At 39.7% G+C, this 23,616-nt stretch overlaps 2 protein-coding genes across 7 annotated transcripts in view; one reads left to right on the top strand and one right to left on the bottom strand.

Annotated features, from left to right (window-relative positions):
• susd1 (sushi domain containing 1) overlaps positions 1 to 6,040 on the top strand; it is a 25,898-nt gene extending 19,858 nt beyond the window's left edge. For all 5 annotated transcript variants that reach the window (XM_072705454.1, XM_072705453.1, XM_072705461.1 and 2 more), the window contains 8 exons: positions 239 to 403; positions 640 to 734; positions 1,918 to 2,104; positions 2,935 to 3,028; positions 3,266 to 3,521; positions 3,780 to 3,819; positions 5,033 to 5,126; positions 5,847 to 6,040. In XM_072705454.1, the coding sequence (XP_072561555.1) occupies positions 239 to 403; positions 640 to 734; positions 1,918 to 2,104; positions 2,935 to 3,028; positions 3,266 to 3,521; positions 3,780 to 3,819; positions 5,033 to 5,126; positions 5,847 to 5,865 (950 nt within the window). In that variant the 3' untranslated portion in view covers positions 5,866 to 6,040. The remainder of the gene's footprint in view (positions 1 to 238; positions 404 to 639; positions 735 to 1,917; positions 2,105 to 2,934; positions 3,029 to 3,265; positions 3,522 to 3,779; positions 3,820 to 5,032; positions 5,127 to 5,846) is intronic.
• Positions 5,813 to 23,616, bottom strand: ugcg (UDP-glucose ceramide glucosyltransferase). Of its 2 annotated transcripts, none has more exons than XM_023803240.2 (9): positions 23,344 to 23,616; positions 21,665 to 21,806; positions 13,604 to 13,706; positions 13,331 to 13,432; positions 12,816 to 12,928; positions 10,311 to 10,489; positions 9,347 to 9,433; positions 8,692 to 8,878; positions 5,813 to 8,434 (listed from the first exon to the last, which is right to left on the bottom strand). In XM_023803240.2, the coding sequence occupies exons 1-9, from the start codon at positions 23,439 to 23,441 to the stop codon at positions 8,264 to 8,266; spliced, it is 1,182 nt and encodes a 393-aa protein (XP_023659008.2). In that variant the 5' UTR covers positions 23,442 to 23,616; the 3' UTR covers positions 5,813 to 8,263. The 2 variants fall into 2 exon arrangements, with proteins under 2 accessions (XP_023659008.2, XP_023659009.2); XM_023803241.2 differs by lacking the exon at positions 23,344 to 23,616 and adding an exon at positions 22,843 to 23,147.

Genomic DNA, 23,616 nt, shown 5'->3' with positions numbered 1-23,616 from the left:
TAATTGTCAGGTGTAGAATGTGGGCTATTGTCACTCTCTAGCTTGCACTGTGTGTTGTTAGATATGTAAAGATACTTTTGCTGTTTAAATAATGGATAATGTGGCGATGCATTATAACTTGTGCCACGTTTTTGCGCTTGTTACAATTACACTAAGGAAGCAGCAGACCTGCCAAGCTTCCACAGAGCGGTGCGATTCTTCATCTTCCCCCTAATCCACTGCTTTCTCCGAACCCCAGCACTGTGCGGTCCTGCCCCCTGGTTGCCCCATGCAGTGGTGGAGTGGCAAAATGGCACAGTGGCGGTGCATCGCTGCCAGGACGGATACCGAAGTAGGACAGGAAGCAACATATCTCTGTGTGGTCCTGCCCAGACCTGGCACGCTGCCACCCTCGTCTGCAGAGGTATGTTGCTGTTTTGAGCACTTGCTGCCTTTTGCTCTCCCTTCGCACTCTGCAGCTGTACAGTAGGTACCTCCTGCAGATACACCCACCCTACTGTCTCGCACTGCACCAGCACATTCAGACTTTCCCTCTGATCGTCTCTGTCCGCAGCCACATAGCTCGCCTTGACTCTCGACCTTTGATGCTTTTCACTCCTTTAAAGTCTGATGCTCTCTGTGTCCTTCTGCATGTTAAAGAGGTTAAGCCACCCATCAGTAAAGCGGAGGTGTTTAATGAGAGCTGCCTACGGTGGAAGGCTGAGATGAATGGTGGACACCATGAACACTACACCGTGAGTCTGCAATACCAGTCCAGTCTTCTTACAGTGTCTCAATCTTTGGTTTTGTTATAGTGATCAATCAATCAATATATCACTCAATTAAATAATAGTATTAGATGTGTGGGCCTCCGATTTAATAAATATTACATTATAAATGTATAGGGGATGGGATGGTGGTGCAGTGATTAGCACTGTTGCCTCCCACCTCTGGGACCAACGTTTGAGTGTCTACCATGGCTCCCTGTGTTGTTGTGGGGTTTCCTTCAGGTACTCTGGTCCCCACCAGTGTAAAGACATGCTGAGGTTAATTGTAGTTACTAGATTGCCCATAGGTGTACCTGTGTGAGTGAATGGCGTGTGAGTGAATGGCGTGTGAGTGGATGGCATGTGAGTGTATGGCGTGTGAGTGGATGGCGTGTGACTGTGCCCTGCAATGGGTTGGTGTCCCATCCTAGGTTGTTCCCTTGTGCCTGTAGCCTCTGGGATAGGCTCCGGACCCCCTATGAGTCTGAACAGGACAAGCAGTTACAGAAAATGGATGGATGTATATGTATTTCCTTACTAATGGCTTTATATGTTCTAGAATGTAAATCTCACTCTTTCAGACAAAGAAGCCAAATGCCAACTTCTAAGACAAAAATTTTGATTGCATGGTCAGGCATAGCGGGGGCGGCATGGTGGTGCAGTGGTTAGCACTGTTGCCTCACACCTCTGGGACCTGGGTTCGAGTCTCTGCCTGGGTTACATGTGTGTGGAGTTTGCATGTTCTCCCCATGTCATCATGAGGTTTCCTCTTGGCACTCCAGTTTCCCCCCCACAGTCCAAAGACATGCTGAGGCTAATTGGTGTTACTAAATTGCCCATATGTGTGAGTGAATGGTGTGTGAGTGTGCCCTGCAATGGGCTGGCCCCCTGTCCAGGGTTGTTCCCTGCCTCATGCCCATTGCTTCCAGGATAGGTTCCAGACCCCCTGCGACCCAGTAGGATAAGCAGGTTGGATAATGGATGGATGGATGGGTCAGGCATAGCAGTATACCCATAGTACCAAGGTTGCAACTCCAAACCAGATGCCAAATTACAATACCAAAACCACATTGGTGAACTTAATGGTCACAGAGTACTGCATCTTACATTTTAATATGCCAGTGGTGTTTCTTGCAATGCTTCATAATCTGTTGTATTTCCCCTCAATCAGGTTCAGTTTGTGGGATCCAGGGCTTATCAGAAGGCATTCCAGGACAAACAGATGCTGGTCTTCAAATCAGGAGCTAACAGACCTGAACTCTGTATGAACCTGCTGCCAGGAACCAACTACTCCATAAACATCACAGCACAGACTGCAAATTTCTCACTCACCATCTCCGCCAACACCAGTATCCAAGGTATAACATGTGTTTTCAATTGAGATGTCCTTTGTTAGGCTGCTGACCCCCTGCGACTCTGAATAGGACAGGTGGTTACAGAAAATGGATGGATGGATGGATGGATGTCCTTTGTAAATGCGAATTAGCGTTAAACAAACAGATTTACCTACAACAGAAGCACAGGGAAGTGAAAAAGGAACAGTTTCTTCCATTTTCTTATAGCTTATATAACTTTTCCATTGATCACGTGGTCTGCTTGACCACATTTTAATTGAATCTTATTTTAAAGCTCTTTGTAACTTGATTTATCCTGTAATCCATCATCACTCTGAGGTGTCTTGAGACAAAGTAGACAAAGTATTACTGACAGAAGAAACGAGGTTCTGATGGCTCAGATACGGCTCTGGAATTTTCGTCGTCAGCAGATTAGTGAATCGTCAGCTTAGAAGAATGAGATGCTAATCTCTGGAACCAGATTATTCCAACACCAGGAAACAGAATCAGCAGCAGATTTGACAGGCTCTCTGCCAAACTTGTTAGTCACCTCATTGACAGTATCAGTGTCATCACTTGGACTATTTTTACCCTGACTTGTGGCATGATCTTGTCTACTTTCCCATAATGGTGATTCAGTGAGGAAGGAAGTGCTTCTTTGATAGACAGCCAGTGTGACAGCTGCAGTCTAACAGTGTGTCTCTTGGGCACGTGTCTGTTAACATGATTTGGATTATTAGTATACCTTACTACTGGTATGCTGTATGCCTCTCAGATCTTTGGTTTTGTACCAATGTTGAGAACTGTAGGTACTCCCAGAATGCTACGAACTAAACACTCACGTATCACTGCAGCTCCTCCGGTCCCTCATGTCACCTTCAGAGATGTAGAAGGTTCCTGTCCTACTCTTGGACTCCACAGAACCATCCACCCACAGGATGCAATTAGGTGGGTCACTTTAGCCTTCTCATCCATCAAATTCCAGCAACATTAGTAGGCATAAGTCCAATAATGTCAGTATACTACATTATTGACATTGACCATAGACGTAATCATGCCCATATACTACATTAGCACATCTAATCATGAGTTTAACAATTTCATTTTTGTTATGCATGTAGGACTCATTAAATAAGGCTTTGGCACCATAACACTGCCTGTTTTTTTCTCTTTGGGCCTTTGAAGTATCTACCAGGTTTTTGTGCTGCTGCTTGAGGGGAAGGTTGTGTTTGACTGCTCCTCCCCGCACACGCCACACTTTTATGGCTGCCAGGAGCCGTGCCAGGAGTACGTAGCGGCGGAGGTCCAGCTGGCTGGAACTGGGAGAAAGCTTTTCTTCACTGTGGGGGACCACCAGTGGTACGGGGGGTACTACAATGCCCCCCTGGAGAATGGCAAAGACTACTACATAATACTGCGAGCCGTCAGTCAGTGGGCAGGGGTAAGGATATCCTCAGGTTTGTTGTAAGCAGCGCTGAATGGCTTCCTGACATTGGAAGGGCAGGCCAAGAGCTCTGAATGCTCTGTTATGCTTCAGTGGGTGATGACAACCCAACTCATAGACCAACATGAATTTTCTTATGTTGGGGAAAAAAAATACCTATAAAAAAGTCAATCAATAAAAATCTGAATATTTTATGTAGGCGATGAAACAGAGTCCTAAAATCTTTTGCTATTTTTGTTTACTTTTGACCTCTAGGTCAGAAAGCAGTACTGTGTAATCTGGGCAAAAGTCAAGGGTAAGATAATTATATCCTGCTACTTCCCTATTTGTGTGTGCAGTTTTCAAGAGAATTAGGTTATATAAATAGCACTTATGGTACTTATCATGTCAGCATGCTGAGTCTGGTGTATTCACTTAAACAGCCAAGACACTGAAGCATTAACGTACAGTTTTTTTCTCAATTGCTTTAGCACATTTCATGAAACATACTTACATAACATTCTGTTTCTCAAAACAGTGCACATAGCACTGCATATAGCACAAGACTGTGGTTCAGCTGCAAAAGGCCTTAACTCACCCAAAACAATTGACTCATGTCACAAAAGCAAGTAATTCTATAAATGAATTAGTCAGTGCCTCTAAAATGAAAAGTACCTCCAGCACCATTTATGGAAGGGAAAAGAAAGAAAAGGTTAGAATGAGTGACAGGGGCCCCTGAGTGACAGGGGCCCCTGAATGAACATATCTGGATTGGTCTGGCTTGGGGATAAAATGTGAAATACTTTCATGGGGCCCAGAATCTCTTGCGGTGCCCTTTGTACACATGTAACTTCTTCAAATCTCAAGACAAAGTACAACAGAAAAGGAGTCACACAGATCTTTACAACAACAAGAAATGAGGAAAGTGACTATTTAAAAAAAACCGGAAACAAAATCATGTGCTGTGGGAACCAAAAATACAAAACCATATCACTGCAATTTAGAGAATATATTCTTGAATCAAGAGAACTGTTTTTCATGTGGTAGCTTACACTATAATTACATACATATTTACATCGTTTTAGGTATAAAATTATTACACTGGGGAATTACATAATCCAATTCAACCAACTAGACTTAAGCAACAGAAAATTATGCTAAATGAAATTAATTGTATAAAACCATTTGTATGCAGGTACCAAAAGATTTGTAAATTTGTGTGAAACAATGAGAAATTATGTTCTGCTGTGCAGAAGTGACATCGTGGTGTGGGGATAACACTTATTTTGCAAATGTTAATTATTTGAGAAATGTGTCAACGCAATAGAGAAACACTAATACTTTGTTAAATTTAGTTGAATATCTATTCATCTTCCAACAGCTTATCATATTATAGGCCCACAGGGATATATTTAAAAGAAAACAAAAAACAATGGCTCAGAGTCATGCCTCTTGAAGCTGAAGGAAATGTTTCACAATATTGCCTTAATCCATGTGAAAAAACGGTTACTGAGTTATTTTACCTGCAGGTGCATCCTACATCATTGAATCAGTGACTCTCTTAACTGGGGGATCCATTGGATTGGTTGCATTCATAGTACTTATGGGATATTCATATACCTGGTAAGTTGCATAATGCACACTTAAACACAATAGACATAAAATTTCAAGTACCTTATCAACTGATATTCATGTAAATAAAGGAAGTTGCATCACTTTCCTCTTAAAAGTGAACTGGACCGTTGTTTGCAGTAACAAATTTTCAGAGTCAACATTGGCTATATTTTTCCCTGAATACTTCATGTTGACCAATATCTTACTTAACTTTACACCCCATATGTAGTGACGGGGGGGCAGCGAGTGGCTCAGTGGGCTAAACCTGTGTCTGTGATTGGAGGATTGCTGGTTCAAGCCCAACCTCAGCACATCTGCAGGTCTTTGAGCAGGGTCCTTTACCCCCCCCCCCCCTGATCTCTGTGTGCTGCTATGGTCTCACCTACAAAGAGCAAGTTGGGGAAGGCATAAAGAGAATTTCCTCACAGGGATCAATACAAGTATCAATTATAATTAATTATATTTACACTAAAATGCATCCCATTTCCAGATTCTAATCTTTAGTTGCCCCATGAGTTCTGCAAATGGTGTATCTTAGCCCTGCAAAAATGCTCATTGGTATATTCTTACATTATAAATGGCCTGGGCTTGCCAATCAGGAAAGAAAGCAAAACATTTCCCAGTGTGTTTATGATAAGAATAAAACATGAAAATTTCATATTTAGATTTCGATGAAAGTATGTATAAATAATCTGTTCAAATGAGTACTGTTTGTTTATTTTCCTGCAGGTACTGTAAGAAGCAATAACAGAAGTTCACAGTTCCCCTTACAGAGTCCAATGTGTATAGTCTTTAATCCTGGGATTGTAATGTGCCACAGCACAACAAATGCAGTAATTACATTTTGAGATTCTGAAGATTTTTACATTGACTTGTATCCATGTTTCAGTTATTTTTTTCTAATAAATCTTAAATTTACCCTACATTATATACCCAAAGTTCTTCATGGATCGTGACTCCACTTCATAGAACATTAACACTTGTAACACCTGTGCCCTTTAACAAGGTGCAGCACATGGCTAAATAATGAAATGTTTAAAAAAAACAATGTGAAATTAACTTGGCAGCTCTCGCATGATTGTGATTATGATTATATGAGTAATTTGTATGGCATACATCCAGTAACCCCCAAATAACAGCATATTTTGCATCTGATAGGCAGAAGAATTTACGCAAGTCCTATACAACATTTCTCAAACTGTAAATAAGTCCTACTCTTGATCAGTGTGGTTGACTTCCTTGAGTGGGAGAATATTTCAAACTGGATTTAAGGAAGCACTTCTTTACACAGCGTGTAGTCAGAGTATGGAATAGTCTTCCTGATAACATAGTGCAAGCTGAATCCTTGGGTTCCTTTAAATCAGAGCTAGATAAGATTTTAACAACTCTGAGCTATTAGTTAAGTTCTCCCCAAACGAGCTCGATGGGCCGAATGGCCTCCTCTTGTTTGTATAGTTCTTATGTTCTTATGTAAAAGTACATGTGAAAAATAAGCCATTGAGCATATAGCATTAGCCACCCACCCCCCCTAAAAGTTCTTGATGGTTCTCTTCTAAAAGCAGACTGCAGTTCTGGTTTAATGGTGTACCGCCTTGCCTTTGTTAATGATAATGCCACAAACAGGTGGATTCAAAATAGTTGATCAAAACGTGTTTTTAAGAGACCCGCTGCACGGTCTCCGCGTATTTAGGGCTCTCTGCGGGGGCATCTCCATTCCCGCCGCTTTGGACGCGTGGAGATCTGCTTCCTTTATAACTCAGTCTTTCTCGGCTCACCAATATAACTGGGATTTCAGCCGCGACACATTGTACAGATTTAGGTTAAGCACTTATAATTTTGTATTGTAGGCCAACCCCCCCAAAAACACACACACACACACACACACACACGCACTCACACACACAAACACACTTTATGTTTCCTATTGGTGCTATTCCCTATTTACAAACCACTTGTCACCACAGCAGCTCAGAGGTCGTCACAATCTCTTCATAGCTTAGGGGCCGAGAGTCTGACTGCATTAAGTTTGCATGCTCATGAAGTGTTCCTCATATTCAGGGACAGGCTCTTCAGATACGCAGGTTATTAACTACACATTTTTAAAATATTATGGTTAAGAGATTAAATAAAAGTCCAACTAGGACACAACACCTGACAAAAATCAAAATGATTGGCAGCAACGAAAACTGAATGTTACGATGCGCTTTACGTTACACTTCAGCATAAAAACAGTGGATTTATGCCTCCAGGAGACAGCAAGAATGTGCTCATGTCCTTGAAGAATCATTTTGTTATTTACATGAACCGATGAAACACGTCATGTTAAAAGGTAAGAAACTACTTACATAAGGACTGTACATAAACAGTGAGGTTAATGCCCACTCATTGTAAATAAAAATCCAAAGTCTTGCTGCTATATCATGTACACAAAAAAAACCAAAAAGACTAGGACCTTGAATGTATGTGAGGGCAAAATGCAATATGCAATATTTTCATACATTTTACATTTTCTCTCACACACACACACACACACACACACACATTTCAATCCTAACTGCTTCAAGAACTGTAATACATCTACAGACTGTACATCTATGTCTAAAAAGAAGTATCAAATTATGCAATGGGAAACACAAAATAAATACATAAATTAATAAAATCAAAATAAAAAAGGTCATTGACCTGTGATAACTCATATCGTGGTTGGTTGGTTCTACCCGATAACCATGTGTCTAAAGCACTGCTTGTTCTCCAGTGTCTTCTTAAGCCCTTTGGAATGACTGTTCTGGTATAAGTATTTCACATCATCTTCTGAAATCCTAGGCCAAAATGTTCATTATAATCTCTAACTCGTGTCTGAATATTCACATAACTACTGCCCATTTCTCATCTGGCTAACACACACGCACCTTATGATACTGTCTCTCTTCAATGGGTTAGAAAGTTCTCTCAAAGGAAATCATGAGTCACATAAGGGGGGAAAAGGTAATATCTTTAAAAAATAATAATAATAAAAATGCCAAGGGCCAAGTCTCTATCTGTCTCATTTTCATCCCTGGTCTCCACACTTTGCTGTTCAGTAGCTTCTTTCCTTTTTTTCGATTTATTATTTTTTTTTTTGTAAAGCTGTACTCAGCTTCTCACAGTCACACATCCAGGATCTCTTCCGCGGTCCCTCCACAGTGCAAGCGGTACCGGCCTGTCCTCCATCGCACAGTGGGGTCCCACAGGGCAGACAGGAAGATCTGGATGGCCATAGACTCCCTGATGAACCAGGCAACGGCATAATCCAGCTTGGAGAAGGAAAGCGGACCCCCCTGATGGAGGAGAGCGTTAGGGTTAGAACCAAACGGATGGATTCAGGCCCATCCTTGACGTTACCCATATTGCATCAATAGCTGGTAAGTGTTTCATAATCCATCCTGCAACATCCATAGTTTTGTTGTTTAAATCTCTGAGCATCCCAAGGAAATCAGGAGAGCTCAGCAGGCTTAAAAACAAGATGTTACTCAACAGTAGAGTGGTGGCTTAATGTACGTCAGTGTTTACAGGCCAAGGCAGGACCGAGACCTACCTGGATGCCTTGCAGCTGGATGTAGTCTGCGATGAACCAGGCCAGACAGTGGCACAGGAAGAAGACCATAACATCCCAGTGGAAGAGGTGATGCGCCGCCCAGCCGATGATGAGGCTCGCCACGAAGCACTCCGCGATGGGCTCGCAGATGGTGCCGGGGAGCATGTTAATCCGGAGCTTGGCCCACCTGAGAGAGCGAAATGGGGAGAGTTGACACAACCCTGGGAATGCCCATGACCTCGAAGTCTGACCCAATATCTGGTTACCTCAAACTGCCACAGTTATATCAAAAACTCCTGAATGAGTAAAAACCAACAGATCAAGATACTGTTAAACCAAAAAAAGAATTAAAAAAAAATACACTGGAATTTTAAGGTATTTTTGGAATGTCAATGAAATGTTTACAAAGTTATGCGAGAACGTGAATTAACACTGGATATAGCTCAAAATTCATATTTTTACTTTAAACAATACATTTTTATTCCAGCATTGAACACATCCTGTGATTCATTTGTTTAATGATTTAATGGTTAGAAGCTCAGAGAGGTCAGAACCACGAATAGCCCAGCTGCATACAAGAAAAGCCTGCATCTGAAAAAAGGGCACACTGGTAAGACTGGTGGCACTGGTGAAAGACAATGGTCTCAAAACAAACCTGATCATCCGTGACTGAAATTGTGTGATGGAACAGGAACCCGAATTCTGCAGTGCCACCTGCGTTGCCATGGCAAATTTCCAGCCCCTAAGGGACAAAGAAATTTTTTTTACGGTATATCACAAATACATTAAATACACAAATACAGGAAGGGGTTATTAAAAACAAACATCTGGCAGGCTGTCAGACAGGTTTGAGGATGGAAGATGACAGGAAAGCAGAAAATCTGCGGTTCTCAACCAAAATCATGAAACCCCACACACACCCTTGGGACCCAGACCCCTATGAACCCCCCACTAATGAAAATTACTAGACAGACAAAAGCAATAAAAGGATTATTGAAAAATTAAAACCATCATTTATGATCTATTAAAAGAAAGAGGCTCTAACTGGATATACTCAGTGAACTTCGAGTGACAGTGTTATTTTTAACAGGAGCAAACAAAACATAAATAAGTGAATATATTAGCCTTCACTGAGCCCTTGTTTATATTACAGCACAACATTTATGTCCACTTAGAATGGAGCATTAATTCAAATAGCTGTACTGCTTATAATGGGCTAAATCATAAAGCTTAAATTCTCATTAAAAATTAGCCACACCATGGGTACATGAGAAAGGGAAGTTCTGGCCTCGTGAGAGCCTCTGTTTTAGTTCCTAAAAATCTTCAGTAAGTATTTGTCTGTGATATTTTGGTTCCTGTTCACCAACTATTTAAGGTGTAATGATTTGTATATTCCGGCAATCAATGACAAAATCCTTTAATGTTTTTGCCATTCAGATGAGTCTCAAAAACAAATCAAATGTACCCAACAATAATTTAGCAGTAGTTTGTGAGTTAACCATCCTTGCACCTGCCTGTTGTACTTCACAAATGCTGACAGCTATTTTCCATCCTGTGGGAAGCGCCTCTAATGTAATGGAAGCTCAGGTAACCCAGAACACCACCAACACCAAGCCCACCTGTCTGCGATGGCTTTGGCCATGAAGTAGTCCTCAGCGATGTACTGGGCGAATGCGATGAGGCCGCCAGCCTGGTCCAGAACATCTTTCCTCATGAGGCAGGACATTCCCGTCACGCATTTGAACCCTGTCACATTCGCAGAGATGTAGGAGCGGGGGTGGGACGTCCCGAAGTATACCTATGATGAAGAGAGCACTCATTTGCTCCGATTGCCCAAAGATCATTCAGACAATACAATAATAATAATAATGATGATGATAATAATAACTACATATATAGCAACTACAACATTAATAGTAATACCAATAAAGTATAATATAGAAACCCCATATTATAACATAAAATAATCTGTAGCTATGAAAAGAGACCATCAGAGCAGTGGTCTCCTCATACACATGACCACTATAAAAGCTTCCTTCTTATACACAAGATTCCCTGATTAGCTTCACAGGAGAGGTGTAGCGATGTGCTTATATCTGTCCAACAAAACACCAAAATACCAGTAACTTTTAGAAGAACAGAAGAAATTCCTGTTAGTTTCCACTGTGCCACTGTTAATCTGCATATCTTCTAATGCTAAATTGTTTTCCCCCCCCCAAATATACACTTACAACCCAGATAAATCACTTAAAATATTTTTCCCCCAAATGCCTTTTGCACAGTAATGCAAATTTTTACAAATAAACACTTGCCATTAATAGTGTTTGTTTTGATATGAGGATATGTACGCTGAACAGGTATGTGTCATCAACTACAAAAGGTGACATTTTCTTAGTATCTATTGACCTACTGAGATGTTCCAGCGAAGAACTTTAATCTTTAAGCTAACAGAAAATCAATCAACGCGAAATGCTTAATGTTTAGCATGTTAAGTTAACAATGCTGCAATTATGTAAAATTCAAGAGTCAAGCATATTTGGAAGCAATCGAAATGGCTGCTCAGGGATCATGCCTGGAAGTTTAACAACATGCACTCCCCCTCGGCCCTGGAGTTGGCCCCTGAATAACCCAGGGAAGGTAGTCAGAAAGGAACCATCCAAGGCATTTATTATCTCACAATTGCCACCTCCAACAATCCTGAGAGGATCTAATAACGCAAGCAGAAAGAGGGATATGGAGGATTTTGCAATGCGCAAGTTACCAGAACAACTCCCCAAGCAGGACAAAGCATACATCCACGGAGAATACCTACTACCCTGGGTGAGGTATTGGGCAAGCTGCTTCATTACTCTAAAACACAATGTTACACAAAGTAGCTTTACAGGAAGCTGGACTAATGTAAGGAGTATGCATATTTTAATGACACATTCAAGAGAACAATATTCTGAATGTATTACAATCAGCCTTATGATGCCACAAATGTTGTCACTGCACACATGCAATAACTGAACAAATGTACATACAATGCTCACACGCAGTCTTGGGAAGCTTGCTTAATTCTGTAAAAATGTTGCAGATTTATTGGTTTCATAACAAACGTTCACTGACAAATAATGTGTAATATATCTGCACATATTTTTCATGCAGACATTTTATTGTCAGTGTTTTTTGACTGAGTCCGTCATTCTATTGTTGCCATTTTGCTATTAAGAGCACTTAAAATTATTGGCTCCCAAAGGGTTACTGAACACAAATGTTTGGGAGTTTTATGCTATTGCAATGGTGATACTAATTGAAAAGCACCCAATGAGACTGCTTGGCAATGAACTTAACTCAGAACATTTTAGAACTATAATTTGGGTTTCAGCTCATCAATAATTGAAATTCACGTTTTCTTAAAACTACTGGTTGTTTCTAATGTAAATCTTTCATAAATGGATGAATGAAGTATTGATTTATTTGTTATAAAACCAATACTTTTTCAATATTTTTACTGAATTAAGACGACATTCGATGAGGACTGTATATATAGTTAAAATACAGTGGAAACCATTTATACTGTAGTGATCGCGTGTCTGGGTGAAATTGATCGCTATAAGTGGGTGATCATTATAACAAGTTTTTTTCTTCTTTATGTCTCAGGCAGATTACCATGTAGTTGACATTAATATATTTATTACACAAATATATGGTAATAAAACAGACAGCGTCGCTATTTACTTAATTTTATGGATTTCAAAACACAGTCGCTGTTTCAAACACTTCAAATTACAGTACTGTAAAAATGTAATTACTGAACTGTGTATAATTCTATAATTTGGGCTCATAAGTTTAAGAAATGTGAGGGAGAACTAAACAGACACAGCAGTTTCAGTAACAAAAAACGGGGGGTGGCGGACAGTGACAGTTTCTAACACTAATAATAAATCATCACCATCACACAATCATCACACCATCGCCATGCAAACCACACCTACAATGAGCAGTGAAGAGAAGAGCAGGATTGGAAATTCATTTCATTAAACTGGTTTACTAGTTTATATATATTATACACACACACATATATATAAACATAAACACATATACACACATACACACACATCATGAGGAAGAGTAACACACACCTGCTCCAGGGTGGCAGCGAAGCCTTGCCTGTCGGCCACATACGGCAGGCCGTGAACAAGCCCCACCTTCTCTGTCATCTGACTGGCCATATCGGTGAGGGTGTCCTGTTTCACTGCACAGACACGGAGTATAACGGAGGGAAGAGCATCACCAATGATTATCTTTTCAATATGATTCGACTTAATACATGGTTGGTATTGCGAGTACCGATTCTAGTGTTTGGTGCGGGGGGGGGGGGGGGGCATCAATTCTCCAAATGACATCATGAGATTTGGACCGAAAGAATCATTATTTCAGTGTTGATCTGCACATCCATATTAAAAAGTTAAAATTGTACATGCATTATTAACTGTGGTAATCATCAGTCATTTGAGATTTTAAAAAACGGCTGTTATATGTAAAAGAGGGGTCAGGTAATCTGTTGCACAAAAACCCCCCCCTCTTCGACAATATAATCGGGATGATTGCCTGCCACATGCAATGTGAAGGACAATGCCCTCGTGACACTACTCACCACGTATTCCGCTGTCACAAATCCAGACGAGGTCATACTTGGCCACCACATAGCCCGGCATTAAGTTGTTTATCTTGGGATTGATGCCAACTTTCTTTCCACCTATAATACACACATTTTGTTGTTATTGCTTTGTTTGCAATCAGTGAGCCATTGCTATGGGAAAAAAAAACCTCTAGCAAGACAAATGTGAAAGAAAAGTGTTTTTAAAATGTGGCCCTTTTCATTATACACCAACGTTCACAAAGAGTGAACAAAAAAAATAGCTCTTACCAACAAACAGCCTGGCATCCACATTAGGATATTTTCCAAGAAGTCTTTTACACACATTGATAGCAGGGTCATCATCATCTTGCACGCAAAGCAGAATTTCATACTGCAAAAAATAGAAAGTGGAAGTGAAATTTTAATCCAGACATACAGAGACTGACACACCCTATTAAAACTAGCCCCAAAGAGACAGAAAACACTGGGCTATACAGAAAGGTAAGAAAAATTAAAATTTTATATATATATATATATATATATATATATATATATATATATATATATATATATATATATATATATATATATATGGGATGGCACGGTTCATGAAAAAAAACCGAACCGTTCGGTTCGCTTGTCTCGGTTCGGGGCATGCATGCGTCGCACGGTTCGACGGTTCATGACATGCGCAATGTAGCCTCGTGCCCAGTATGTGACGTCAGTGTGTTTCCCTTTCGCGCGAAAGAATAGGCTATATATGCACAGAGCGGTGTGATGTAGTTCCGGTAAAAGTTCAGCCAGCTAAGTAATTTCCGGTAGCCTTTCGTTTGCTGCGTTTAGCTCGTGTTTTCGGCGTTACCACCCTGTCTCTGAAGAAAACGTTTAAATTTCAGCCAACCGATAGCACAACATCTGAACACTGTTGTGCGCCTTTGTTGTGTGACTTTATTTAATGTGCGGTTAGGCACTTTGTTAAAGAAAATTAAGTTATCTGTGACAAAGCACTCCAGTGAGTGTCATGCCTCGATCGTCCGCTCTTTCCGTGTGCCACGCCCCCTCGTTAACCCTGTGTGGATTCCCCGTGTTTACCAGCTGTTCCTGATTGTTGTCAAATTTGTCATTACTCCATTGTATTTAGTCCGCGTTTCCGTTTCTTTCTCCAATCCGGTCATTATATTGTAATTCTGCTTTACCGCTCGTCTGTGTTCCTTTTGCTCATTAAACCCCACATTCCCCCGATCCTAGGTCTCCTCGCCTCTGATTCCCCGGTCAGCGTTGTAACAGTGAGCCTGCTTCCATGCTGCAATGTGAACATTTGCCATGTTCCTAAAAATTCTGTTTATTGCACAGTGTCTGTTCACACAGACCTACAGGCTATTGCCAGATGATTATACTAGACATATCAACTGGACATATTTTGCACTATTACAGATTGATGTCTTGTACATACACAGAAACTGATTTTATCGATTACTCAAGAACATTCAATATAATTAATACCAATTTTTTTCACGTTATATATATATATATCAAATGTACCGTCATATATATATAACGAACCGAATCAGGCTTAATCAACATAGGTGATCTATCATTTTAACGATCCCCAATTAAATTAACCCCGTGGACCGGACAAATACAAAACGAATGATTAAACATTATATGCATCTCTTTTTGTATGTTTTCTAAATAAGACCGCGTGCCCATACACAACTGTAATAGCGATTAAAGCGATCTATTCTTTTAGCATTTATGTTAAGGCAAGACTTTTATTTTATTACTGTTCTGTGATTAATAATGTTTAATAATTTTAATAATGTGCTTTAAGTCAAGTCAAATTCAGTTTATGCATGATTACATGATATAACTTTTTTAATACTGTATCCTAAATTGTGGATAATTAAGCTATATATCATATGCTGAAGTACATTTCTGGAGTGTTAAAGATTAAAAGAAAAAAATAACAAGAACCGTACAGAACCGAAAACCGTGACCCTAAAACCGTGATACAAACCGAACCGTGGGTTTTGTGAACCGTGCCACCCCTTTTATATATATATATATATATATATATATATATATATATATATATATATATATATATATATATATATATATATATATATATATATATATATATATATATATATATATATATATATATATTTTTTTTTATACACACATACACACACACACACACACACACACACACACACATACTGATATTCATATCAAAAGGAGCCATTCGCAAAGCATACGGGTCTATTATTTCACCTTATATCATGAATTACTGAAATTTAGCGCCATGAAAAAAAAACACACATAGCTACTTGTACTGTACACAAAGATGGAATTCGAGGGTATAGTGATAATGTTGATGTAGCTATTATGGGATCATGGTGAAGTGTGACAGTGACAAAAGGATGTGAACAGCAGCAATTAGGACTTCTTTGCTACATTCTGATGCAGGTTAGTCGTGATACTAGGTCTTTACTTGAAAACTAAACTTTCCTGAGAGGCTTGATGAAGATAGGGACATACTGGTAGATGGGGGGAAAAACTATATAAAATACACCCAGCCTTTCATACAGGCATATACAAATTAAATATATACAGGGATATGTGCAAACCACAGTAAGTGAAGGAAAACATATTTAAACAATGTAAAATTTATTAATGCATGTCAATTTCAAATTTCTTCCAATGCTAAACCAGATTTCAGTTTAAGGTATAATGCTTGAGCACCTGACTCACACACAAAAAAATAATTCCAACATGGGAGACAAAAAAAAATTAAAGCGTAAAGATGCATTGGTTCATCGTGATGAATCAAGTATTAAGGCGGCAATTCAAATGTATTGATCTGTAACATCAGAACTTTTCGTGGAACATACTCCTTAAAAGATGAAGATACTCTTACTTTCGGGCTGCATGTTCTCACATTCACACGTAGGCAAGTCGGTCTGCAAAATAGCAATGGTGGTACACAAATTTCTTAAACGTGGGACCCAGGAGAAGGTTCACGAACGTTCATAAAGGAAGCACTACCAGACAATGATCTTTGTACAATAGCTTTTGGGAAATTCCCCTGTTTAACCACTCACTCAAAAAGTTAAGAATTCTTGCACTGCAAAGCTTTTTGGAAACGCCTCTTTTGCAGTGCACACAGTAGCAGTGCAATAACTATAGTAGCAGTGGTTAACACTATGAGGTAGTTAATTAGCCAGCTAAGTAATGTTTGCTTTACATAAGCATGATATACTGTATAGGTCAATATACTGGTGTCAGCCTATACTCATTAAAAATCAAGATAACTAAAATGCTGCAAACTGTTAGAAAAATCTAATTAAGATGTTGAAACCACCTTTATGGCAACAATTTACACCCCTAAATATAGGGATGGGTATCGAAACCTTGAATTAAAGAGGCCCCAGGCACCGCAGTATCAACAAGCTCTGACGCTCTCTTTTCTGTTTTCAGAACTGAAGAAATTAAGGAAATAGATTTCCTATTTATTATTGCTATATAAAAGTTCTCTTGCATATTTCATTTTTCCAGTGCAGTTTCTGATTGCATTTTCACTATTCTAATCCAGAAGATAGATCTCTCTTGGAGGCTCTGGGTGAGGGGAAGGATACTGGGGAGCTGAGTCAGTCTCGCTCTCTTTCTCTCTCACACACACAGCAATGTGCAGCACACACACAGAAACCCTGCTTTTAGTGACGATGGCAGAGAGAACTAAACATTCAAAAGTGTGGTAAAAATTTCACTAGACTCGATGCTGACAACGCTCGTAGCCACAAGTGCAAAAAGTCCTTTGCATATAAGGGCGGGAACACAAGCGACCTGTCGAAACATCTAGCGAAAGCCTATCACATGCATATGGAGAAATGCACAATTTTCGACTGGCTAGCTCATGGTTTATCTAGCTCTGCCCCACTTATGTCAGGAAAACGGAGCCCACAAATGGAGCTAACTAAATTACATGAACATGGATTAATGGATTTGTCATAAATAAAAAGTACAGATAAGAGTACCGTTAAAGTACTGGGTGGATAAGCAGTATCAGTAAGAGTAGTTCATCCTTATCTAAATAAAAGGCTTATATTCAATTATTTTTATGTAAAAATAATTGGACTGTCAAAAAGCTACATTTTCTTAGAATTGACTTATGGATTCAATTTAAAAAGGTGAAAAAGTATTTTTTTTAAAAAAATCACTAAATATGAAAAACAATGCTGCCACAAATAACAAAGAGCATAATCTGTACTGGTTTGCATGTCAAGACCTAAACCCAGTGATGCATGACACTAAAAACTAATAAAATGTCTGTTTCAAAATCAGTTTTTAAAAATAAGTAACGAAAAGCAATTCAAGGTTAAACAACCGCATGCCATACTAGAGGAACAGTATTAGAATGAGCATATCAGGGCAGCATCAAAGACGAAGAGGCCTGAAAGGGCTGTCAGGACCTCGCTAAATTCCCCGAGGATCCAACAAAATGCGATCAAGCATAACTTGGCTTTAAATTCAGTTAGAGCTCTTCCTTCACTCTCATTAAGCCAAAAACACAACTGACTAAACAGACTAAAACTAACACTTGGTCATTAGGTGCTCATTCTATTCTACAGCATCAATTTGAACACATAAGTTGGAGGGCATTACTGGCAAAGGCTACCTCAGACTCTCATAAAGACATTGTTCTATACATCTCTTCTGTACCTGATTAGGCCTATAGCAGTCTGACAATGCATTCAGTGCTAACCGGAAGTGAGGCAATAAAAAAAGCAATGCACAGCTACAAACAACAGATTGAAGAAAACTTCACTCACAACCACAGGACGCAGACTAACGACTATCTTTCTATAGATTCATCTATTGACTATTTTATTTATTGGTCAATTAATCAAAGCAATTAATTTTCCTCCAGAAAATCAACTTGACCGTTCAATTTCATTTTATTTTGACAACAACAAACTGTGTCATTACAGGGCTTCAGATAGAGATTTTCGGCACATACTCTGCTAACTTTTGGGCATCAATCTGTATCAGTTTGGTATATCCTCATGCTTAAGAAATTCTTTTAGGGGAGTTTTTTTATATGGTTCATTTTTATTTCAGTTTGCAAATTATTTTCTTTTATTTAGTGGCCATTTTCATTTGTTTTAGTTTATGATAATGACACTGGTCCAAACAACTCGAACGAGCAAGGACACACAATGGCACAATCAACATAGCATAAGTCAATATTTTAACCTAAACATTTTCACAAACACATATTCAATGGAGATTCTAATACAGCATGCAGACAGCTATATGGCTTTAATAATGAGTGCATGTAGCACCTACAAGGATAGAAAATGTTAAAAAGCTCTCCATTTAATGCTAATTTAACAAAACATGAATAGACAGCACTTAGAGTGGTTTTGCCTACTCTGGCTGTCCATCATCCAGATTAGCGCTTGTGCATTCTCTTCAGATGCTTGGGCATAGCGCTAATGTTGCTGTGGTATGCCATCAAACTTTGCACAGTGTAAAAACCACCTTTTCTGTGATAATTTGAACTACACAAATAACGTACTTAGATTTTCCAGAAGGCCTTTGATAGTGTCCCCCACAAACGGCTCTTGCTTAAGCTCAAAGCTGCAGGGGTTTTAGGAACTGTGGCAGCTTGGATCAAAAGCTGGTTAACAGACAGGAAGCAGCGAGTAGTTATTAGAGGCAAAATGTCACAGTGGGCCTGCGTTCATAGTGGGGTACCACAGGGTTCAATTTTAGGACCACTGTTGTTCCTAATTTACATTAATGATATTGACACTAATACATACAGTAAACTTGTTAAATTTGCAGCACAGAGGCTACAACGGGATATTTGTTTAATTAGCAACTGGGCTGAGACCTGGCATGCAGGGAGCAGAAATATAAATTTATGGGTTCCACTGAAATAACGGTAGCTGATTATGAGAAAGACCTCGGTGTGTATGTTGATGCTTCCATGTCCCACTCTCGCCAGTGTGGGGAAGCAATTAAAAAGACCAAAAGGATGTTGGGTTAGATCTCTAGGTGTGTGGAGTTTAAGTCAAGGGAGGTGACGCCACGATTATACAATTCCTTGGTAAGACACCACCTAGAATATTATGTGCAGGTTTGGTCACCATACGTTAAAAAGGATATTGCTGCCTTGGAAAAAGACTCAACATAGGGCTACAATAATGATTCCTGGTCTTAGAGGAATGTCTTATGGGGAGAGGTTAGCGGAACTGAATCTTGTCATGTAAAGGAGATTAAGGGTGGACATGATCCAGGTATATAAGATTCTAACAGGTCTGGATGTTGTTCAGGCAAATGGCTACTTCAATATTAGTTTAAATACTAGAACTCGTGGCCATAGATGGAAATTAGCGAACATTTTAAAGTGAATTTGAGAACACACTTCTTTACACAGCATGTAGTTAGAGTATGGAATAGTCTTCCTGTTCATGTAGTGCAAGTTAAAACCCTGGGTTCCTTTAAATCAGAGGTAGATAAGATTTTAACAACTCTGAGCTATTAGTTAAGTTCTTCCCAAACAAGCTTGATGGGCCAAATGGCCTCCTCTCGTTTGTAAATTTCTTATGTTCTTGCGTAGTGATATTAAAGACAAATATTTGTTATAATGAACTGAAGCATTTTAGAAATCGTAAAGGTCCATTTTATTAAAACAAAAAAAATATATATATATTTTTTTTAAATACTAATGTAGACCCAGTCGATGACATCGTTGCTGGAAATGTTATCTAATTGTGGCCGCCATAGTGGCAGGGAATTCAAGGAAATACAAAATACAAAACAACAAGTGCAGCTGTCTCTACAGCACTGCATCCCTCCCCAACAAGCTTCCCACTTCTACGCTCCCTTTGATATGGACAAAATCCATGCCCTCCCCAAATGACCAGCCCCTTACATTCTCCACCACCAATGTGCAGGCCATACTAAGTAATGTCAACACAAGCAAAGCTACTGGATTGAACAGCACTCCTTGTTGTGTGCTCAGGGCTTGTACTGATCAGCTTTCAGGGGACTTCATAGACATATTCAATCTGTCTGTAGCCTAAGCAGTTGCCCCTACATCCCAAGACAATGATCGTTCCTGTACCAAAGCATTACACTGCCAACATCATAAATTGCTCCTCCTCCTTGCAATGATGATGAATAATCTGATCTCAAATCTAAAGTGAACCTGATTTCAAAACATTAAACCGTTGTTTTGACATATTTCCATTAAAATGTCATTGTAAATCTAAACTATTGCAAAAAAAATTTTTCCGTGTTCAACGACACCCCCATATCAGGATCAAGTCCATTAGAATTTTCCTAGAGAACTACATATCTTCATCAAAAAGATCTTTAAGTTAATTTTTAAATAAAGCTTTGAAGTTTGTAATTAAATTCTTCAGATAATGCACAATTCTTGAACAAGCACCACTTTCCAGTGTATTAAAACCATGCAGTATCACTAGCAAATGCTAAGCTTACAGCAAGAGGACCAACGAATAATCACAAGGCCAAATCATGAGACCAGCCATTTCATCAGATGCAATCACATTATTGTGATAAATCGGCTGACTAAGCACTAAAGATGTCCAGCACCCGATCTAGCTCACATTTCATACTTAAAGTCTCATGCAATGGTCAGCTGACATCCTGTGCTTCATTTTACTTCCATTTCTGGTAATACCCATGATTAACCACAAAGCACTATTGTGTGGGGTACAACCTTCCAGCACCAACCACATGCTAAAACTGGTGTCCTACATAACATCAATAATAACCAAAATTCAGATCACAAGACATTTTACACAAAGAAAAAAAAACTGAAAAAGATCAGTCTTATAACAGACGCACAATCTGGCAGTTATGAAACTATTAAAAAATAATAATAATAAAAACATTTTTTAAAAACTTTGGATTCAAAGGAGGCTGAATGAGACAAAACTGCTTTAGTTCTAGGAAAGCAGCTTTCAAAAGTCTGATTTTAGCATTTTGGAATTGCTGTTTTTGCAGTAACTGGAATTGCGGCAAACAATCCTAACTGTCCACATTTACTGCTAATGTTATGGCAGCACTTCTCCCACAAACTGATAATCTGAATTTTTCTGTAGATGTTTTCAGCAACAATATTTAATTCCAATCCTGGTGGTCAACAGACCAGTAGGTTTTCCAGTTCTCATTACACTACTAAGACTGCAGAAAGGGAGATAAACATGTTCAGTGTGGACAAATTCTTCAGTGAGGTGAGGTGGGTCAGTGTCTGCAACAGCAGCCGGCTGAATACAACCCTTAAAAGTCTACAGGGAACAAAGATACCTTGGGGTAGTCAAGCTCAAAGAAGGTCTCCAAGTTACTAAGTAGGTTGGGGTCCACACCCTTCAGGGGCTTCAGAAGAGACACTCCTGGAAGCTTGCTATATGGCTGTTTGTCTGTGCTCTTCTTGTGGAGGTGAAGTCGACTGCAGGGAAACAAAAGAGGAAGATAGTATCAGATTACTGAAGGACTTATGCAAGGTGAATATTTATGTCATAGACAAAGAATCCTGCTGGTCTCCAACCTTGACGTTTACTACATGAATGTACACCTTTAATTACTTACATTCCTACAAATACTTCTATCCAACCCAGTGGGCCACACAGTCCCCCAGTACGTCTCAGTCAAACTTGACAAGCATATGCTTTTACAATTTCGGCCAAACATTCATACACAAAATCTCTGGCAAGACTAAACATGCGAAATACTCTCGATTTTGCAAGATAAAATACCATACTACTTACAGTGTACTAAGTATTTAGTTTAAGAACACACTGTCTTAATGGTGTAATACAGGTGTAGCGTCATCACCTTAAGATGGGTCCTGGAAAATGTGACACTACAACCTAACGGCACACACCCAATATTATGCAACACTATAGTGACAGTGCATGTTCCAGCAGGCACTACAAAGCATCAATACACAATCACATTCATGAGTAAGGCATTCCAGAGTAACTAATCACACCGCATTTGTAATTCATATCAAGCCAAGAATCTCTAGTTTAATTTATTACTTCAATACCAAATTTCTAGTAATTTATACAGCTTGCTAAATTATTAACGGCTATGCTTCCCATAAAAAGTGTGGACTCATGGGTTTCCATAACCACAGAGCCACTACTGACTGCAAAAATTAACAAACGCCCGTGTCCCAGTGATTATTGCCCTACATTAACGCGGACGAATGCCGATATTAGGGTTACTGCAGAGAAAAAGCGAGAGTAGCTGAAGCGAATCCAGCTGTAAACACCGTTATAATGACAGGGAGCGAGCAGAACGGCCAGGGGGAAGATGACTATTAATATGCCCTGTTGAAATGACAAGGCCGGGGCTATTACTGTATTACCATAACCGACATCACTTCGCCGACACGCGACTACAGCCGTATATCTCCCCCATTCTAATAAGACACAGCGAGACGCCGGCCGCTGGCTACTTTCAAAAACGTAGCTTTGTACCATGCTAGACTCACCACCTCCCGAAAATGTCTGTACGGCCTCAATGGAGGAGAGCCCTGCGGCACCACGAACCCTGCCAGTGATGTCATGGCAGAATGCGACTAACGTTATCTATCTAACTAGCTAGCTAGCTAACGAATCCCTCGTCAGGCATTCACCACCCACTGGCCGTGACTACACCAGTTCAACGTTTTCTGCCCAATCAGACATACAAGACTTTTCTTTTCTTTTCTTGAAGCTGTTTTATAACCGTTCGTAACAGATTAACTAGCAGATATTTATGGAAGGATCTACCACGGACCCGTCGGCTCAAGAGATGGCTAAAAAGCTGACTACCGAATAGAGAACAGATTGCACAGTTGGCTAGGTAATTATTTCAATAAATGGAAATACATATGAACAGACGTGTATAATACAAACATATTCCTAAATAAAGAAGAAACGACGTGTTACCCCATGCGGCGGATGTATCTCGGTATAAACGTAAAGGGTAATACTTACACATAGATAATAGATATCAAATGCATCAGCCAAAGAACAATAAACAGAATTAATCCGAATAAGGCAAGCCCTTGTAAAGCAAGCTCAAGCGGGGCCATGTCTAGCACGTAATTTGTCTAAACCCCACTAAAAGTGCTCTGCCGAGCACCGGAGAGGTTACCAGCTACCTATACAAAGCAGGCAATCATGAGACACTGCGGAAAACCCAAGCTCGCGAACGGCGTATCTTGGGCGTTGCTTCCTTCTTCTTCGTCGCCACGTCCGTTTTCTTCA

This window comes from Paramormyrops kingsleyae, chromosome 2, assembly GCF_048594095.1.
Source record: "Paramormyrops kingsleyae isolate MSU_618 chromosome 2, PKINGS_0.4, whole genome shotgun sequence".
In the NCBI taxonomy this organism is placed as follows: domain Eukaryota; kingdom Metazoa; phylum Chordata; class Actinopteri; order Osteoglossiformes; family Mormyridae; genus Paramormyrops; species Paramormyrops kingsleyae.
The sequence above is the reverse complement of the archived record's forward strand: the minus strand, read 5'-3'. Positions and strand labels throughout refer to the sequence as shown.